General features: G+C 36.6%; 1 protein-coding gene and 1 pseudogene across 1 annotated transcript; both read right to left on the bottom strand.

The window, feature by feature from the left end:
* Window positions 1-1363: 1363 nt before the first annotated feature.
* On the bottom strand, window positions 1364-13867 carry ZNF484 (zinc finger protein 484). Its single transcript, XM_069474038.1, has 4 exons — window positions 13847-13867; window positions 7363-7489; window positions 6977-7072; window positions 1364-3699 (listed from the first exon to the last, which is right to left on the bottom strand). Exons 1-4 carry the CDS (start codon window positions 13859-13861, stop codon window positions 1364-1366), a joined length of 2574 nt encoding a protein of 857 aa, XP_069330139.1. The 5' UTR covers window positions 13862-13867.
* Window positions 5111-6956, bottom strand: LOC138387868 (large ribosomal subunit protein eL32-like; annotated as a pseudogene).
* Window positions 13868-18638: the final 4771 nt, after the last annotated feature.

The raw sequence follows: 18638 nt of genomic DNA on the forward strand, positions 1-18638 counted from the left end.
AGAATAAATGGAATTAATGTTAAAACTCCCCCCTTTGTCCACAAGTGGTGTACTAATTTATATTATGCTTTACTAAGTAAAGTTTGCATACTGTATTAATATCTGATATAGTAAGTTTTAAGGCAAAAAGCATTACTAGGGATAAAAAGAGGCATTTCATAATGATAAAGTTTCAATTAACCAGGAAAATATCACAATTCTAAATGTGAATGTATGTAAAAATCAAAGACTCAAAATATGTAAAGCAAAAATCACTAGCTCTAAAGGAGACAAATTCACAATTATTCTGTAAAATTATAACACTTCTTTTAGTACTTGATAGAATAAAAGTCAAAAAAGTCTACTAGAATATAGAGGATTTGAGAAACATAATTAAAAAAAATTAATTTGTAGAGATTAAGAGGGGATAGGAGTACTCTTCCAAATGTTTACCTATGTTTATCTTCTAAGAATTCAAACTAAAATGCAAGACAATTGTGTCTTACGGTAATCTAGCATGTAATGAATATGTAGAGAATGTACTAATGAAATGGGAAGGAATGAATTATAGGCTTTGAAACCTATTTTCTTACATTTTTTCCCCTTTTCAAACAGGAATCAGTAAAAAAGGAAAAAAAGTTCAGATTTCTGTGGATGAAGCTGAGGACCCAAAATGCTGTTATTTAGATCTGGGCTCCTGTGGCTAAGTTCCACGATCTTAGGGCCAGTTCTTAGGTGATGAGTAGTTATGGGACTGTCGCATACATCATTAATCACTTTTGGGATACAAGCTGGGAGCAATTTCACACCTCTTAGGTACCTGCTGCAACAGCATATAACCAATACATTTATTGATAACCAATAAATACTATAAACAATAAATAAGGTGACTTCCCAATGAAAATAAAAAAAAAAAGAGTCCTTTCTTTGTGTCTTTAGTGTTAATTTTCACAAAAACTTCTGGTTTCTTTACATTATCCATCGGATTTTCCTACTTTTTCCCTTGCTTTCAGTGTCCTCAGAGTGCTTAGACAATGTACAATTTTCTCAGCATTCTACTCATTATTAAATTATTTTGGTCAACATTAAACAGTTTCGCTACCCAGAGCATGAAAAATCTGACAGCCCTAAATTTATATAGCTGCTTACCCAAAAAGTGAAACAAGGACTGCAAGTCATCTCCTTGCACAATTACTATTATTTGCAGGGGCTTAACTACCCCAGTATCTGCCAAGTAACCAAGCATGACCCCTACACATTGCTTAAAACATGTTCAACAAAGTCTCTCTCATACACACACACACACACACACACACACACATATGTATACATATATATATGAAACCGGACATTAACTATGTGATCCAGATATGCATAGTTCTGACTAGATAGAAGAAAATTGGCCTTGGTCACCTCCTTCCCCACACCATAACTGTGGCATTGGGCACGCTACTTCTTCAGTGTCCGATTTCTGATGTATACTGAGTTGTGGCTTCCAGTTTAAGGTTTTCCCAAAGTCACTGCATTTAAAGGGTTTCTGTTTAGTGTGAACTTTCTGGTGTTTAATAAGATTTGATCTGATGGTGAAGGCCCTTCCACACTCAACACATATATATGGTTTCTCTCCTGTGTGAATTCGATGATGCTCATGGAGTTGTGACTTCTTAATGAAAGACTTCCCACAGTCACTGCATTCATAGGGTTTTTCTCCAGTATGAATTCTTCTGTGTCTGTTTAAGTGTGACTTTTGGATGAAGGACTTCCCACATTCAGTACAGATATAGGGCTTCTCTCCTGTATGAATTCTCTGATGCATAATTAGTGTTGATTTCCTTGCAAAGGCTTTCCCACATTCACTGCACTCATAATGCCTTTCTCCAGTATGCGATTGCTGATGTATATGGAGGCCTGACTTCCGAGTGAAGGCTTTTCCACAGTCACTACATTTATAGGGTTTCTCTCCAGTGTGAATTTTCTGGTGTGTAAAGAGATTTGATCTGTCAGTGAAAGCCTTTCCACATTCAGCACACCTATAGGGTTTCTCTCCTGTGTGAATTTGCTTATGAACATGGAGTTGTGATTTCTTAGTGAAGGATTTCCCACAATCACTGCATTCATAGGGTTTCTCTCCAGTATGAATTCTCTCATGTGTAATAAAATGTGATTTGTGGAAGAAGGCCTTCCCACATTCAGTGCAAACATAGGGCTTTTCTCCTCTATGAATTCTCTGGTGCATACTTAGTGTTGACTTCTGAATGAACGCTTTCCCACATTCACTGCATTCATAATGTCTCTCTCCAGTATGACACTTCTGATGTATCCTGAGCCGTGACTTCCAGATGAATGATTTTCCACAGTCATTGCATTTATAGGGTTTCTCTCCAGTATGAATTTTTTGGTGCTTAATGAGATTTGACCTGTCAGTAAAGGCTTTCCCACATTCAGTACACACATAGGGTCTTTCTCCAGTATGAATTTTCTGGTGTATAATGAGATTTGTCTTGTGAGTGAAGACTTTCCCACATTCTGAACATATAAAGGGATTCTCTCCTGTGTGAATTCGCTGATGCACATGGAGTTGTGACTTTTTAATAAAGGATTTCCCACAGTCACTGCATTCATACGGTTTCTCTCCAGTATGAATTCTTTCATGTGTAATAAAATGTGACTTCCGGATAAAGGCCTTCCCACATTCGGTACATACATAGGGTTTTTCTCCTGTATGAATTTTCTGATGCATACTTAGTGTTGATTTTCTTGTGAAGGCTTTTCCACATTCAGTACATTCAAAGTGTTTCCCTCCAGTATGATGTTTTTTATGTATACTGAGGTCTGAAATTTGAGAGAAGTTTTTCCCACATTCACTATATTCATAGGGTTTTCCTCCAGTACGAATTCTCTGGCATCTGAACAGATCTGACTTCTGGATAAAGGCTCTTTCATATTCACTGCATTTATAGTAATTCTCCTCATTGTGAGTTTTCTGATGGTTTGACTTGAGGGGAAAATTCTTCCCATATTCAGTGAATATACAGGGTTTCCCCCTTGCATAAACCCTCTGATGTGCAGCAAGTTGGGGCTTCTGAGTGAAGACTGCCTCACATTTGCTGCATTCACACTGTTTTTCTTTAGTGCAAATACTCTGCTGTGCAAAGAGGTGTGACTTCTTGGAGAAAGCTTTTACACTGTCAGAAAACAAACAGAGATTCTCCTCAGTATGAACTTTCTGATGTTGAATGAGAGCTTGCTTATGACTCAGAAATTTCCTACATTGATTATCTTCACAACTGTTCACTTCTGTATGAGAATTCATATGAGTAAACATATCACCATATCTGACAATCTCATCAAGATTTTCTGTTGCATTGTTCTCATTATAATTATATAAGCTTACAATAGGCTCCAAGTTCTTTCCAAATGAGTCATGATTACAGAGTCTTTTTCTCGAAGGAACAAGGTGTGGGTTTACACGAACTGTTTTTCCAATGTCCTTATATTTACAGCCCTTCTCATTAGCTACTGTTTCCTTGTTGATGAAGGTAACATGACTTAAAGGTTTGTTCTGGTATTCCTCATATCTTCTTGTCTGTTTATCATCTTTCAACAATTCTTCTAAAATGGAATATGGGTCTTCTCTTGTGAAGAGATTACTTCTCTCAGAATGGAAAGAAACTTCTTCAGACATTACTTGTTGTGAAAGTTCAAAACTAATATCCCCATCTAAACAGGAAAGAAAAGAGAAAACTGACATGAAGATCAATTAACAAGAAATAGACGGATTGATAATAGAGTTGATTCAGGGCAAACACAAAGAAATGGGAGAGGCAATATATAAATATAACAAATATACATAAACATGTAAAACATACATAAATATATAGGTTTAATAATCTATTAATATATAATATGCAATCAATAATATATAGTAATACAATACTTATATTACATTTATCATGTGATAAACATTAGCATTTTGATGTGCTGTTGTAAGTTCTATATTAATTCATGTAAACTTTATCACAACCCTTTCTGTTGATATTATTATTGTCCCTATCTTACAGATGAGGAAACTGAGCTGCAGAAGAGTTTAGCAATTTGCCTAAATCAAATGTTTAGTAATTACGGAAGAAGAGATTCCAACCCAAGCAAATGTATCCTTCATCTGTAAAACCTTACTAATCTCTCTGCTTTCTTTTTTCCCTATTATCCACTGTGCCCTAAATACCAATTTATTTATGTTTATAGTAAAACTATTATAGCCTCAGTCATCTTGACTTGGCTAAATAGTAAAATGGATTTCTTTGATTCAATTTTTTCTTGGTTTGGGGTACAGGGATACATACATTTAACAGAAAACATAACAGGAGAAAGGACCAGTCATAGGAGGCAGAGATTCAAAGTTGTCCATCAAAATCTGTGGCCTTCTTTCACAATATTAAGCTTGTAGCCAAGCACATGGCTGCCTGAGGACATTAGGTTTGTGCTGCCTCATTTATCACTGGGACCAAGTAACTCAGTTCTCACAAATTAAATGAAAGTAAAAATCACATTTGTTGTGACAAGACAAATGTCTTAAGGAAGTGGATGTATCTCTCACAAGCCTCTTCTCTTTCCTTCAGTACTTTCCAACTGGGTAGCACTCAGCTCTTATGTAGCTGGCAAAGCCCTAGGGCAGGGGTCAGAAAATTATAGCCCTCAGGTCAAATCCAGGCCTCTACCCAAAAGCTAAGAATGGATTTTACATTTTTAAATGGTCAAAAAAATCAACATAATAATAATCCTTTACGATATGTAAAAATTAGATGAAATTCAAATTTCAGTGTCCCTTACGTTTTTTATTGGAACACAGCCACACCCATTCATTGATATATTGTCTATAGCTGCTTTGGGGCTACAACAGCAAAAATGAGTAGTTATGACAGCAACTATATGGCCCACAAAGTCTAAAATATTTACTTTTAGGCCTTTACAGAAAATATTTGCCAACCTCGACCTAGAGGATGGTGATGCAATGACTTTCTAGAAACTTTGTCCCTGAAGGGCCATTGGAAACAGAGTTTCCTGGCAGACCTGGACCATTCAATCATCTTGGAACTGTCATGTGAGCAGTCAATTTTTTTTTTTTTTTTGCAGTTTTTATGGTTTTATTCAAACACAAATAAAATGTGCACATGCACTGTCTATTCATTTTCTTCACTGCGCAGCCTGGCATTGGGATTGGTGACTCTGATGGCCAGCTGGGCTGCTCTTTCCACAATGGCTTTGCAGTTCTTAGAGGAAACATTATGAGCAATCTCCGCACAGTAAGATTTGTTGCACATCAGCAACACTTCCAGCTCCTTGACATTGTGGACCAGGAACTTGCGGAAACCACTGGGCAGCATGTGCTTTGTTTTCTTGTTGTTCCCATAACCAATGTTGGGCATCAAGATCTGGCCCTTGAATCTTCTCCGAATCCTGTTGTCAATACCTCTGGGTTTCCGCCAGTTACGCTTAATTTTGACATATCGGTCTGACTGGGTCTGACTGGTGCCGGATAAACTTCTTGGTCCTCTTTTTGATGATCTTGGGCTTCACGAGGGGTCTGAGGGCAGCCAAGATGCCAAATAAGAGATGGCTGCTACCTCAGCAGTCAATGTTTATATTCTTTAAGTCACTGTTTATTCGGATCTCTTAGTTACAGGAGTTCGGTTTTACTTTAATATACCATTATTGCCCAGAATGGTAGTTACTAATATTCCAAATTCTGGAATAGTGTACAAAACATAGCAGGTATCAGTGAATATTTGTGTAAAAATTCAATTATGCTATTATCTTATCCTTATAGAGTTCTTGAATATAGACACAGTCTGACTTCATATACATTTAATTCTGTCTCTAGGGTCTTGTCATGTCCCCAAACATGCTCTTTAGCTATACAATTACGTTTACTCACATATATTAATGGCTCTCATTAATCCTGAGGACATCTAACACTGAATTCTTAAACATGGACTTTTTTTGCAACTTTTTTTTTTTTTTTTTTTTTTTTTGACAGAGTCTCACTCTGTTGCCCAGGCTAGAGTGCCGTAGCGTCAGCCTAACTCACAGCAACCTCAAACTCCTGGGCTCAAGTGATCCTCCTGCCTCAGCCTCCACAGTACGTGGGACTACAGGAACGCGCTACCATGCGTGGCTAATTTTTTCTATTTTTAGTTGTTTGGCTAATATCTTTCTATTTATAGTAGAGATGGGGTCTCACTCTTGCTCAGGCTGGTCTCGAACTCCTGAGCTCAAGCAATCCTTCTGCCTTGGCCTCCCAGAGTGCTAGGATTACAGGCAGGAGCCACCACGCCCGGCTGCAACTTTTTAGTTTCTTTAGCTTACAAACTCATTGCTACATCTGAAAACATTTGCATTACTAGCTATAATGTTCAATATAAACATTTTGCTCCTGTTTTAAAAGTTTTTTTTTTTTCCATATAATTCCCCTTTCACCACTGATTCAATGAGCACATTCAATAAAACAGAGTCATACTTCAGGCCAATAAAATATGTATATGCAAGCTATCTTTCCAGTAGTCACTAAAGTCTATTTTATTACTGAATCTAAACATATAATCTTTTCATTTTCCCCATTTAAACTTCCTTTTTCTATTCTTCTGTTTCTACTACTTAAAACTCAATGGAGGTCAAAAGAATAAAAATTCTTTATTAAGAAAAGAGAAAAAAAAAAAAGCAAGAAAGCAGGATCCTAGATGATGTACGGTAAGATACAATCCAAAGTACCAGTAATTGTAACATATTCCCTCCTAAAAAGTCAAACAAAGAACAAGGCACTGATACGGGAAGGAGTCCTTAGATATCCCCGGGGCCATATCAACTCTATGCAAGCAGTTCTCAAAGTATAGAAATATACCAGTAAAGTCATATTAATGGCACCTCAAAGTTGCCAGCCTCTGCCAGTGCAGCTGCAGCTGAGTCGTACTGTCTGGCATGCTCTTGGTGCCCTGCTCACCTGAATAGCTCTGACAGGAGAGCCCACCTTCCAACACACATGGCTCCTCTCCTCGCTCCAAGTTGAAGATAATTTCTGGTTTGGGAACTTGACACCCTATTAATGGGAAATGATAGAGGACTTGGTTTCACAGGCCATACAATAAAGCACCCCATTTGCTTTCTAGAAAAGTTCACTGGAAACAGAGGTATATTCACAACACCCAAAAGAGATTATCAAAAACATGGGACACAATATGGACAAAACCATTACATACTTCAGATGTCCTGCAGTCTTTAGCAGTTCCACATACCTCAGAAAAACCATAGATTTCAGAAATTCCACTGAGAAACAAAACACACTCAATTAGGTACAGACTGTCAGATACCCAGCAGAGCTGTGCTTACCCACTGAGATCAAGTTGAAATAGTTTTCCAGCATCACATCCCTGTACAGGCTTTTCTGAGCAAGGTCCAATTGCTGCCACTCCTCCCTGCTGAAGTCTACAGTTACATCCTTGAATGACACTGATCCCTGTAAAAACAAATTCCTATTCAATGTGAAGGATCAAGATTGTGGGATTGAAACAAGATATTTAGGACTTATTTTTAATCTGATACAATATATTATACTATAAAGAACTTCTACAACTCAACAACAATTAAAAAAAACAAATAACAGTAAAAATTGGGCAAAGGGCTTGAATAGACATTTGTCCAAAGAAGATATCCAGTCAATAAGCATATGAGATGATGCTCAACATCACAAATCACTAGAGAAATACAAATCAAAATAACAAGATAGCACCTCAAGCCCATAAAGATGGTAAAAAAAAAAAATGTCTAAAATTGACTATAATGACGGTTGTGCAACTTGGTAAATATACTAAAAATCAATGAAATGTATGCTTTAAATGGATAAACTGCCTGATATATGAAGGCAAGGGCTCTAAGTACTTAGGCACTGCCATTTCCAGTTGAGATGCAGTAGCTTGTGGCAGTCCAGTGCTTCTTTTAAGAATAACTATAAACCCAGAAGAAGTACTGAAATCATCTGCTTAGTCAATCATGTCTACATGATCAAGCCTCAGCAAAAACTCTGGACATCAAGGCTCAGTAGAGTGCCCCCAGTTGGCAATACTCCATGCATACAGTCACACACCATTGCTGGGAGAAGTAAGTGCTGTCTACATGACTCCACTGGGAGAGGACCACTGGAAGCTCGCATCTGGAACTCTCCCTGACCCTGCACTAAGCACCTCTTTCCTTGGGTGATTTTAATCCATATCCTTTCACTACAATAAACTGTAAACATGAACATAATGGCTTTTCTGAGTTCTATGAGTTCTAGTGAATTATTGAACCGGAGGGTGGTCTTGGGGACTCCTTGGGGCTTGCAATTTGTGCCATAAACCAGGGTGGTCTTGGAGATTCCTAAATGCTTTGTACTTAAACTAAAATCTAGGACTCAGTAGGGCTGCCTTCCTTCTGGAAAATGTAGGGGAAAATCCATTTCTTTGATTCTTCCAGCTTCTAGAGGACACCTGTATTTTTTGGCTTTAAAACTACTCAAATTTATTATGTTCACAATTCTGGAAGTCACGTGTCCAAAATGGGTCCTACTGGGCTAAAATCAAGATGCTGGCAGGGCTACATTCGTTCTGGAGGCTCTACAGAAGAATCCATTTCCTTGCCTTATCCAACCTTGTAAGGCTCATGGCCTCTTCCTCTATCTTCAAAGCCAGTAGAGTAGCATCTTCGAATATCTTCCTAGAGGACTCTAATTCTCTGGCCTCCTTCTTTCACTTATAAGGACCCTTGTGATTACATTAGATCCACCCAGATAATACAGGCTAATCTCCCCAGCTCCTTAACTTAATCACATCTACAAAACCTTTTTGCCATGTGAGGTAACACATTCACAAGTTCCCAGGGATTAGGACGAGATAACTTTGGGCTATTACTCTTCCTACCACATCCAGTAAGAGAAAGCAGAGAAATGTGCATATAGGATGCTAAAAGTGAAAAAAAAAAAAAAGACTTAAAAATTCTGAGTCAAAATGATTTACAATCCAGAATTATACACCCAACCAAGCTACAAAGTTAGTAAGGGTAAAATAACAATATTTCCAGACATGCAATGTCTCAAAAAATTTACTTCCCACACATGCTTTCTAGAAAGCTACTGGACAATATGTTCTAAAAATGAAAACATAATCAAGAAGGAGCTAGAAAACAAGAGATATAACTTTTGAGAAACATGAAGGGAATTTCTAGTATCATGTAGAAGGGAGAGCCCACATCAGTAGCTGAGTATCAAATAGAAAGCAACTATGAGCAGGTCAAAGACTCCAAGAGAAGTTTCTTTGAACAGCATATATCCTTGAGCCAAACTCCCTGGGTTTACTATTTACTAGCTGTGTGATCTTGGGCAAGTTACTTAACCTCTCTGTGCATCTGTTTTCTCCTTTGTAAAATAAGGATAATGACTGTAGATAGCTCATAAGGGTTGTGATCAGTTAATAGAGAGAGTGCTTATGGTGCATGGCATATAGTAAGCACCACATCAATATTTGTGATTACTGTTACTGTTATTTAATATATTTTAATATATTAAGAAGATATTTATTTACATGCCTGGGAAGAATGGAGTTGAATTAGTGAGATATATATATATATATATATATATATGGAAAATGAAACAAATGATTAAGCCAGACAACTATTAATTCTAGGTAAAACAAAAAGCAGTGCATAAAAGGTAAGTAAATGGCTCAGCTGTGAAGATAGCTAAAATAATCATAATAATACAGCCTATTGATTTACCCGAAATTATGATATACCTATATTAGAAGGAGGATAAAAAAGAAATGTGCATGTGAATGTTGAGGATCTAAGTATCTGAAAGAGAGCTAACTCCTTATTTTTCATTGTGTTAAGTCAGTAGATACTGCTTAAAACTAAAAGCCAAAAAGTACCTATATAGGCATGTTATTTAGACATATGAAAGTAAATATAAAAAGAATTAGTTAAACTGAGTTCACAGTGATTATCTTTGAGAAGTTGGAATTTAAGGGTAAAGAGAACAGATGACAGCTGTTTTTTCTAAGAAGACTCAAAGAACAATTTGAGTAAATACAGGTGTACCTTTTACAACATTCGAAATGAAATATTTACCTTTAAAAGTTAAAATACAAAGGACAATGAGGTAATTATAATTGAAAAAAAGACACAAAAGACTATGCTTAATATATAAAGTCCTCTATACAAAAATCAATGAACTGACTTCCACTCTTGGAAAGATGGAGTAATGCACTTGTCCTGAGTCATCCTGCTAAGTACATCTACAAACCATAGACATTATTCATAAAACAAACATAAGGAGATTCTGAAAGGTGAAGAAAAAGAGGCAAACTGGCTAGCGACCTCAGGAACCAAGAAACTAAAGAGCAGTGAGTTCTCTAAGTCATTTTTTTGCCTATCCTAGACCAAGTGCTCTAAAAGCCTACAACCCAGAAACATCAACAAATATGCACAAAAAAGTCCAAAGAGAAGTCTGCTTTCTCTAGCTAGAAGACCAGGAAAGGGGCGATCTAGAAAGACAAACTTTTAGACAAAACCTACTCCAGTCAAACACCACAGATTAAAAAAAACAACAAACTAAGGCTCATCAGCAAAGACTCAGTGGGTAGCCTGGACTCCTACTCTTGCCTGGCCATATGAAGGTACCCTCTACATTGCAATAGAATAGTGTGGGAAAACCAGTGGGGAGGATGGATTTCCATTTCTTGCAGTAATGAGACACTCCTCTCATTCCCACAGTTATGGTGTCAGAGGCCCCCAAGTGGGAGTCCAAGACTTTCATCCCTCTGAGAGGTAATGAGGCCCCACCCACTCTGGCAGTGTCAGCGAAGACAATATGGAGAACAGAAATGAAGCACTCCCTCCCTCTTCTAGACAAGGCGGTATCACCAGAGGTCTACTGGGGAACCTGAACTGCCAACCCCACCCTGCAGTAATGAGGTCTTCCTCTCCTGACAGAGTATTAATGGAGTTCAAGTAGGGAACCTGGGAATTCACCCCCACCTGGCAGTAGCACAGCAAGGTCACCCTTCCCACACTGGCCCAGAGGACACCTGCTAAAAGAGAAGACTTAAATAAGATCTAGAGTCTCATAACATAATGCCCAATATGTCTATAATACATTAAAAAATCATCTGTATAATCAAGAACCAGGAAAACCTCAACTTGAATGAGGAAACAACCAATCAACAGATACTACAACTGAGGTGACACATGTATTGGAATCATCGGATAAGGATTTTAAAGAAGCCCTCATAAAAATGTTTCAACAAGTAATTATAAACACACTTGAAACAAATGAAAAAAAGTCTCAACAAATAAATAAAAAGTCCCAGCAAACAAATAAGAGATAAAGGAGAACCAAAGAAAAATTTTAGAACTAAAAAGCAAAATAACCAATATTAAAAACTCAATGAATGGGTTCAGCAAAAGAATGGAGACAATAGAAGAAATATTCAGAGAACCCGGAAATAAAATAGAAATAATCCAATCTAAAGAATGGAGAGAAAACAGACAGAGAAAAAAAAAATGAACAGAGCCTCAGGAACATGTGGGACAACAAAAGATCTAACACTTGTGTCATCGGAGTTCCAGAAAAAGAGGAGAAAGGAATGGGGCTGAAAAAGTGTTTGAAGAAATAATGAATGAAAATTTCAGAAATTTAGCAAAAGACATACACTTACAAGAAACTGAGCAGATCCCAAATAGGATAAAACCAAAGAAATCCATACCAATAAAGAATCATGTTCAAATTTCTGAAAACTAAAGACAAAGAAAGAATGTTGAAAGCAGTCAGAGAAATTACATATTACCTACAGGAGAAAAAATATTTGAATGACAGTGTGTGATACAAAGAACAATGACTCCCCAAAGACGTTCACATCCTAATTCCAAGAGACTGTGAATATGTCAGGTTACATGGCAAAAGGGAATTGAGGTTTTAGATGAAACAGAAGTTGATAATAAACTGTGTCCTTCAAATAGGGAAATTAATTATCTTGGATTGTCTGAGTAGGACCAAATAATCACAAGTGTCCTTATAAGTTAAAAAGGAGGCAGTAAAAGAGAGTCAGAGAAACAGATGTGACTACGGAGGAGTGGTCAGAGAGATAATATTAATGTAATGGCCTTGAAGATGGGGGAAGGGGCAAAAAGCTAAGAAATGCAGGCAGGCAGCCACTAGAAGCTAAAAAAGTCATAGAAAATAGAAACAGATTCTTTCCTACAGCCTATGGTAAGGAATGCAGCCCTGCCAACACCTTGATTTCCACTCAGTGAGATTCATGTTGGACTTCTGAATTATAGAACTGTAAAAAAAAAATTGTGTTATTTTAAGCCACTAAATTTGTGATAATTTGTTACAGCAGCAATAGAAAACCAACACACAATTTTAATCAAAATCAGAAGCTCTGGAGGCCAGAAGGAAGTGGCACATTTTTGAAGTGCTAAAAGAAAAGAATTGTGAACTTGGAATTTTCTTTCAGGCAAAAACATTCTTCAGGATGATAGCAAAATCAAGACATTCTCAGATGAAGAAAAACTAGTATTTGTCACTAGCAGACCTACCCTGTAAGAATGGCTAAAGGAAGGTCTTGAAACAAAACAGAAATGATGAAACAAAGAATCTTGGAACATCAGGGAGAAAGAACAAGGGAAAGAGTACAAATATTGGTAAATACAAAAGATTTCCTTTTTCTTTTGAGTTTCCTAAACTACATTAACAATTGAAGCAAAAATTATAACATTGCTTGATGTGGTTCTGAATATATGCAGAGAAAATATTAAAGACATCTATATTATAAATGAGAAAGCATAAAGGGCCTTAAGCGGAAGTAAGATTTCTATACTTCACTCAAACTCATAAAATATAGATACCAGTAGACTTTGATAAGTTATGTGCAATGTAATATTTAGAGCAAACATTAAACAAACTATACAAAGAAATACACTTAAAACACTGTAGATAAATCAAAATGGAATTCCAAAATATGTTCAAATAATCCACAGGAAAACACAGGAAAAAAAAGAAAAAAAAATAAACAAATGTCTGAGGAAAAAACAGAAAACAAGAAATAAAATGACAGATTTAAGCCATATTATATCAATAATTACATCAAATGAAGTGGTCAAATGAAAATACACCAATTAAAGGACAGATTAGCAGAATGGATAAACACACTTCACCTAACTATATTCTGTCTACAGGAAACTCACTGCAAATATAGTGACATAGATAGGCTGATACTAAAAGAACAAAAAAATAATGTCAAGTAGCATTGACATTCTGTGGGAATTTGAAAGGAATGCAAACTCTTGTATCCCATCCCATACCTACTAAATTAGAATCTGAATTCACATGCAAGTAAAGTGTGAGAAGCACATCTATAAGACAACACTAGAAAACCTGTTAGCGCACTTTGAACAGGGTTGCTGTTGAAAACACTGTCTGTCACCATCCAACTGAAGATTTTCTCAAATATCAAAAACCAGGAAATCTTTACCACAGATGAAATAAACTACTTGTTAATAATGTAAACCACGTATCCAATTTCCATTATTGCTATGTCTGTCAGGAAGTTCAGAGACAATTTTACAGTTCAAAGTCCATGACTATGTAAGACCACATAACTCAAATATATCTATATTCCAAACTTGGCTTGGAATTAAAAGTCTCTTCTTCATTTTCTCTGATCTTAGTTTTTATTTATCTATGCATGTCACCTTACCACATGGATTTAGATACCTCCTAAAATCCACTAAAAACATAAAAGAAAGCAACAAATAAATTGATGAACAAACAAGAACTCACCAGGGACTTGGTCATTTTTGGCTCTTTTGGGAAAGCAGCAGAGATCTGAGAAAACAGATGATTATAGGTACAGATGAGAGAAGGAAGTGTGACAATGTCACACATGATACATGTGTGCCCATGCACCCCTTACCCAAAAATTCATTTCTAGAACTACATCATTAAAAACCATCCCATACCATAGTGCACAAATATTTAAATATAGGAGTTTTACTATAATATGGCTAATAACAAAGAAAGGCTAGAAACATTTTGATATCTAATAACTATGGATTGCTTAAATACTTTATTGACTGTCCAAATGACATAATGTTATATAACATTATTATGCTACCTGACCTCACAGGCCCTTAAAGTTATCGCCAACTCTGGCATCTTACTCCTCTCATCAACCTGCTCCAAATGTCAATTGCTGCACAGACCCCACTCCTAGAAGCCATTACTCGGGCTTCAGAATAATCACTGATTCCCATTCCATGCTGCTCATGGGCCCCAAGTCACTCATCCTCTAGGCTCTGATCACAGAGCCTCCAACGCCTCTACTCTGATGGTCCCAGCTCTTCATCAATCAATTCTACGTCCCCGTTACTGGCCTCCATGTCTGTATTACTACTTACCATGCATTTCCATCAGCCATTCCAAGAGTCCCAATCTAGGCACACCTGTACCTGCATGGGGCCTTAGAAAGCACCCAGACACACCTCCCACTACTGATACAACTAGGCCTGTACCATTAGCCTTTCACACAAACTTCTCCACATGCACAAATAGGAACCCAATCAATGAACAAATCTGAGAAAATTCTTGAATGTTAAGGATAAATTAAAAATTGAAAACACTTCTAAATCTAGAGCACATGTGAAAGAACAGATTATTTACAGAGAAAGAATGAAGAAAATCAAAACACTCCTCATCTGCAGTGATAAAAGCTAAATAACAGAAATAGCATCTAAAAGACCACTCCTCTGTTAGCACCAGGGAGACATTTTCAATAGTGAAAACATTTGCAGAGTATCTCCATCTTTATCTGAGGAAAATACTACAAGGAGCATTCCAAATAAATGTACAATGAATTAGAAGAGAAATCTTAAATAGGAAAATACTATTTGGCAATAATTCTTGCAAAAGATATATCATTATTAAAGAGGACAATGTGATGGTATGATAAACAGGCCATTATAGAGAAAATTAATAATATCCTATAACAAAACTTCCTAATTATCTCAGGAAAAAAACAGAATTTATGTGGTGTGTAGAACAGAAACAATGAACAGAAACTTCATCAATCCAATACAAGTATAAAAAGAAAAAGTAGAAAATAAAAAGAGTTAAATAGTAAATATAAAATGGAAGGCATAAAATCAGGTAAATTATTACTACACTAAGCTGAAGAGGTAAAATTCTCCTATAAATAGAGACTATAGATTAGATTTGGAAAGAACAAAAGGTATCTATTGTTTACAAGTAGGTCATCTAAAACAAAAAGACAAATATTAATATAAAATTACAAAATGAAGCTTTGGGCAAAGATACAGCATCCAAATGCAACTGAATGGAAAGCAGGGATGGCAATGTAATATCAAAGTGGAATTCAAAGTTAAAAGTGCTTTTTTTGTTGGAAAAAAAAGATCCTATAATAATGGTATCCAATAAATAAAAAATGGTATAAAATGTATTAACTATTAGGTGTATGTATTCCCTCCCCCAGACACACACACATAAAACTAGCAAAAAAACACATAGAAATACAAAGTGAATTGTTAAAGTGAGAGATTTTTATTGTATCTCTTCCAGAATATGTTAAATCAAAAGACCAAAAATCGGGAAAGACAAAGAAGATTCAAAAAATACAACCAAGCTAGATTTAATATACATAAAGAGAACTTTGCACCATACAAACAAAATATACTTTTTCTCTTATATCAATAGAACAAAGTTCATTGGGTAACATGGTTTCAAAGAAATCGTGACACATTTTTACAAGTTGAGAATTGACAGTCTACATTTTCTGACAATACAATAAAGTTGTTAAAAAGGCCAATTTAAATGTATCTTACTAATTTGGGAATGAAGAAACTCTCCTAAATAATGCAGGATCAAAGTGGAATGTCGAATTGAATTTATACATTTCGTAGACAAAGATGTAGTTAGAGAAGCTTTACGACTATAAATGTATCCAGCATAACACTTATGAAAATAGAGAAAGAACAACAAATTACATCAAAAAGTGAGGGGGAAAAAAGAAAGTACCTAAAAAGAAAAAATTAATATAAAAGGAGTAGGGAGTATAAATGAAACTAAGAGCCAGTATTTCAAAATGTCCAGTAAAATAGACAAACCCTTGAGACGCCTGATTTTTATTATTTTTTTTTAATTTTATGTTTTAGATAGGAGGTTTCGCTATGTTACCCAGGCTGGATTCGAACTTTGGGCTCAAGAGATCCTCCTGCCTCAGCCTCTCCAGTAGCTGGGACTACAGGTGTGCGCCACTGCGCACGGCTAGCAGGGTCCGATTTTTAAAAGAGAAAGAATGAATGATATATAAATATAATAATAGGAATGATAAAGGAGCTACTAATCTGGATATGAAAGAGAACAAAATGGAAATGGAAACTTGCATGCAGCCCCATGGCAATATATTTTTAAAATTCCTAACAAAATATACCACGATGAGTCAGAAACGAAAATGTAAACAGACCGGTAAGCATAGAGCAAAGAAGAAATCTATTAAGATCTACATTACTCACCTCTCAGATCCCTCCTCACTCAGTCTCCACAATTATCCTCCCCAACAGATTCCACAGTCCGCCTCGCTCCACCCACAGATCCTCTACCGGAGACCCCACTGTGACCACACAGCCCGCCCTCGCTCCGCCCGCGGATCCGCAATCAGAGATCACTCCAACCCCCACTATTCCATCCAATGACCGCCCCCATCACTGACCCGACGGCTCGTCACGGACACCGGAGACCGTTCTCACTCAGCCCATAGATGCTCCCATTCCTGCGCTCCCTGCCCCTCACCCACGCTCTCTTAGGATAGTGGTCATTTGCCTCCGGCGGTGGTAACAGTCGCAAGAACTAGAAACCGACCTACTTCCTTTTGCATCCCAGGACCAGCAGGGCTCAGTACGGCGCTGCCTTGATGTGCGCATGCTCAGCAGAGTCTTTGTGGACGAAGGTTGCCAGTAGTCAACATGGCGCTCGGCCAAACTCGCTACCGGTTCAGTGGCTTAGGCTTGACGCCACTATGGCGGCGCCCGTGCAGACACTCTGGCCTGTGGGCGGCCATGTTGAAGTGATGTAGAGATTGTGGGGCTGGGGGTTGTGAGAAACTAAGGAAGCGAGCGGTGGTTTGTTGCCTTGGACTAACCTAGCATTTAACCAAAGCCTGTCACACCAAGTCACCCACAGTGTTTTCCCCGTGCCTTTGTGGGACGGGGAACAACACGATCAATCGACAGGAACTAATCACTATTTATAGAACACTCCACCCCAAAACAGCAGAATATAGATTCTATTCAATTGTTCATGGAGCATTTATCAAGATATGCCATAAACCTGAGCTACAAGGCAAATCTCAACAAATTTAAAACAATCAAAATCATACACAGTGTGTACTCGGAATACAATAGTATCAAACTAGAAATCAACAACCGAAAGATAACAGGAAAATCTCCACACTTGAAAACACAATGCTAAATTATTCATGGTTCAGAGTGGTAGTCTCAAAGATATTTCAAAAATACATTGAAATGAATGAAAATGAAAACACAACATACCAAAATTCGTGGGATGCAACTAAAACAATGGAGGAAAATTTATACCACCAAAGGTTTACATTAGAAAAGAAGAAATTCCCAAATCAATAACCAAGTTCCTACCTCAATAAACTAGAAAAGAAAAAGCAAAAGAAGTCCAAAGCATGCAAAAGAAAGAAAATAATAAGGATAAAAGCAGAAATCAAGGAAAGTGAAAAAGAAAAACAATAAAGAAAAATCGAGTAAATGAAAGCTGGTTCTACAAAAAGATCAATAAAGTTGATAAGCCCATAGAAGAGAGGCAAATTGCCAATATGAAGAATGAAACAGGAGATACCACTATGGACTCTGAAGACATCAAAAGAATAAAAAGAGAATACTACAAACAACTCTACAAATATAAATTTGACAACTTAGATAAAGTGTATCAATTTCTCAAAAAGCATAAATTCTCTTACAACATGGTATAGATATGTCGATAGGCCTATAATTGAAGTTATAATTTAAAATACCTGAAAAAGAAATCCTCAGGCCCAGATGGCTTCATTGGAGAATTCTAACAAACATTTAAAGATTAACACCAATTCTACACAATCTCTTACAGAATAAAGGATAGGAAGGAACACATTCCAACTCATGTTATGAGGCCAGTGTTACTCTAATAACAAAACTAAAGACAGTACAAGAAAAACAAGAAGAAGACAACTAGAGACAAATATCCCTTATGAATATATGTGGAAAAAAATCCTTAGCAAAATATTAGCAAAAAGAATTGAACAGTATATAAAAGTAATTACAAACTATGAACAAGTGATGTTTACTCCAGGAATAAAAAGCTGTTTCAATGTAAACTATTATATATGTTATATATATAATCTGTTATATAATATATGCTGTTTCAGAGTAATCCACCATATTACATGATCATATCAATTGATGCAGGGAAAGCATTTGACAAAATTCAATACCCACTTACAATTTTTTTTTTAAACTGCCAGGAATTAGGAATAGAGGTAAACTTCCTAACTTCA

Source organism: Eulemur rufifrons, chromosome 7, assembly GCF_041146395.1.
Source record: "Eulemur rufifrons isolate Redbay chromosome 7, OSU_ERuf_1, whole genome shotgun sequence".
NCBI classification, from domain to species: domain Eukaryota; kingdom Metazoa; phylum Chordata; class Mammalia; order Primates; family Lemuridae; genus Eulemur; species Eulemur rufifrons.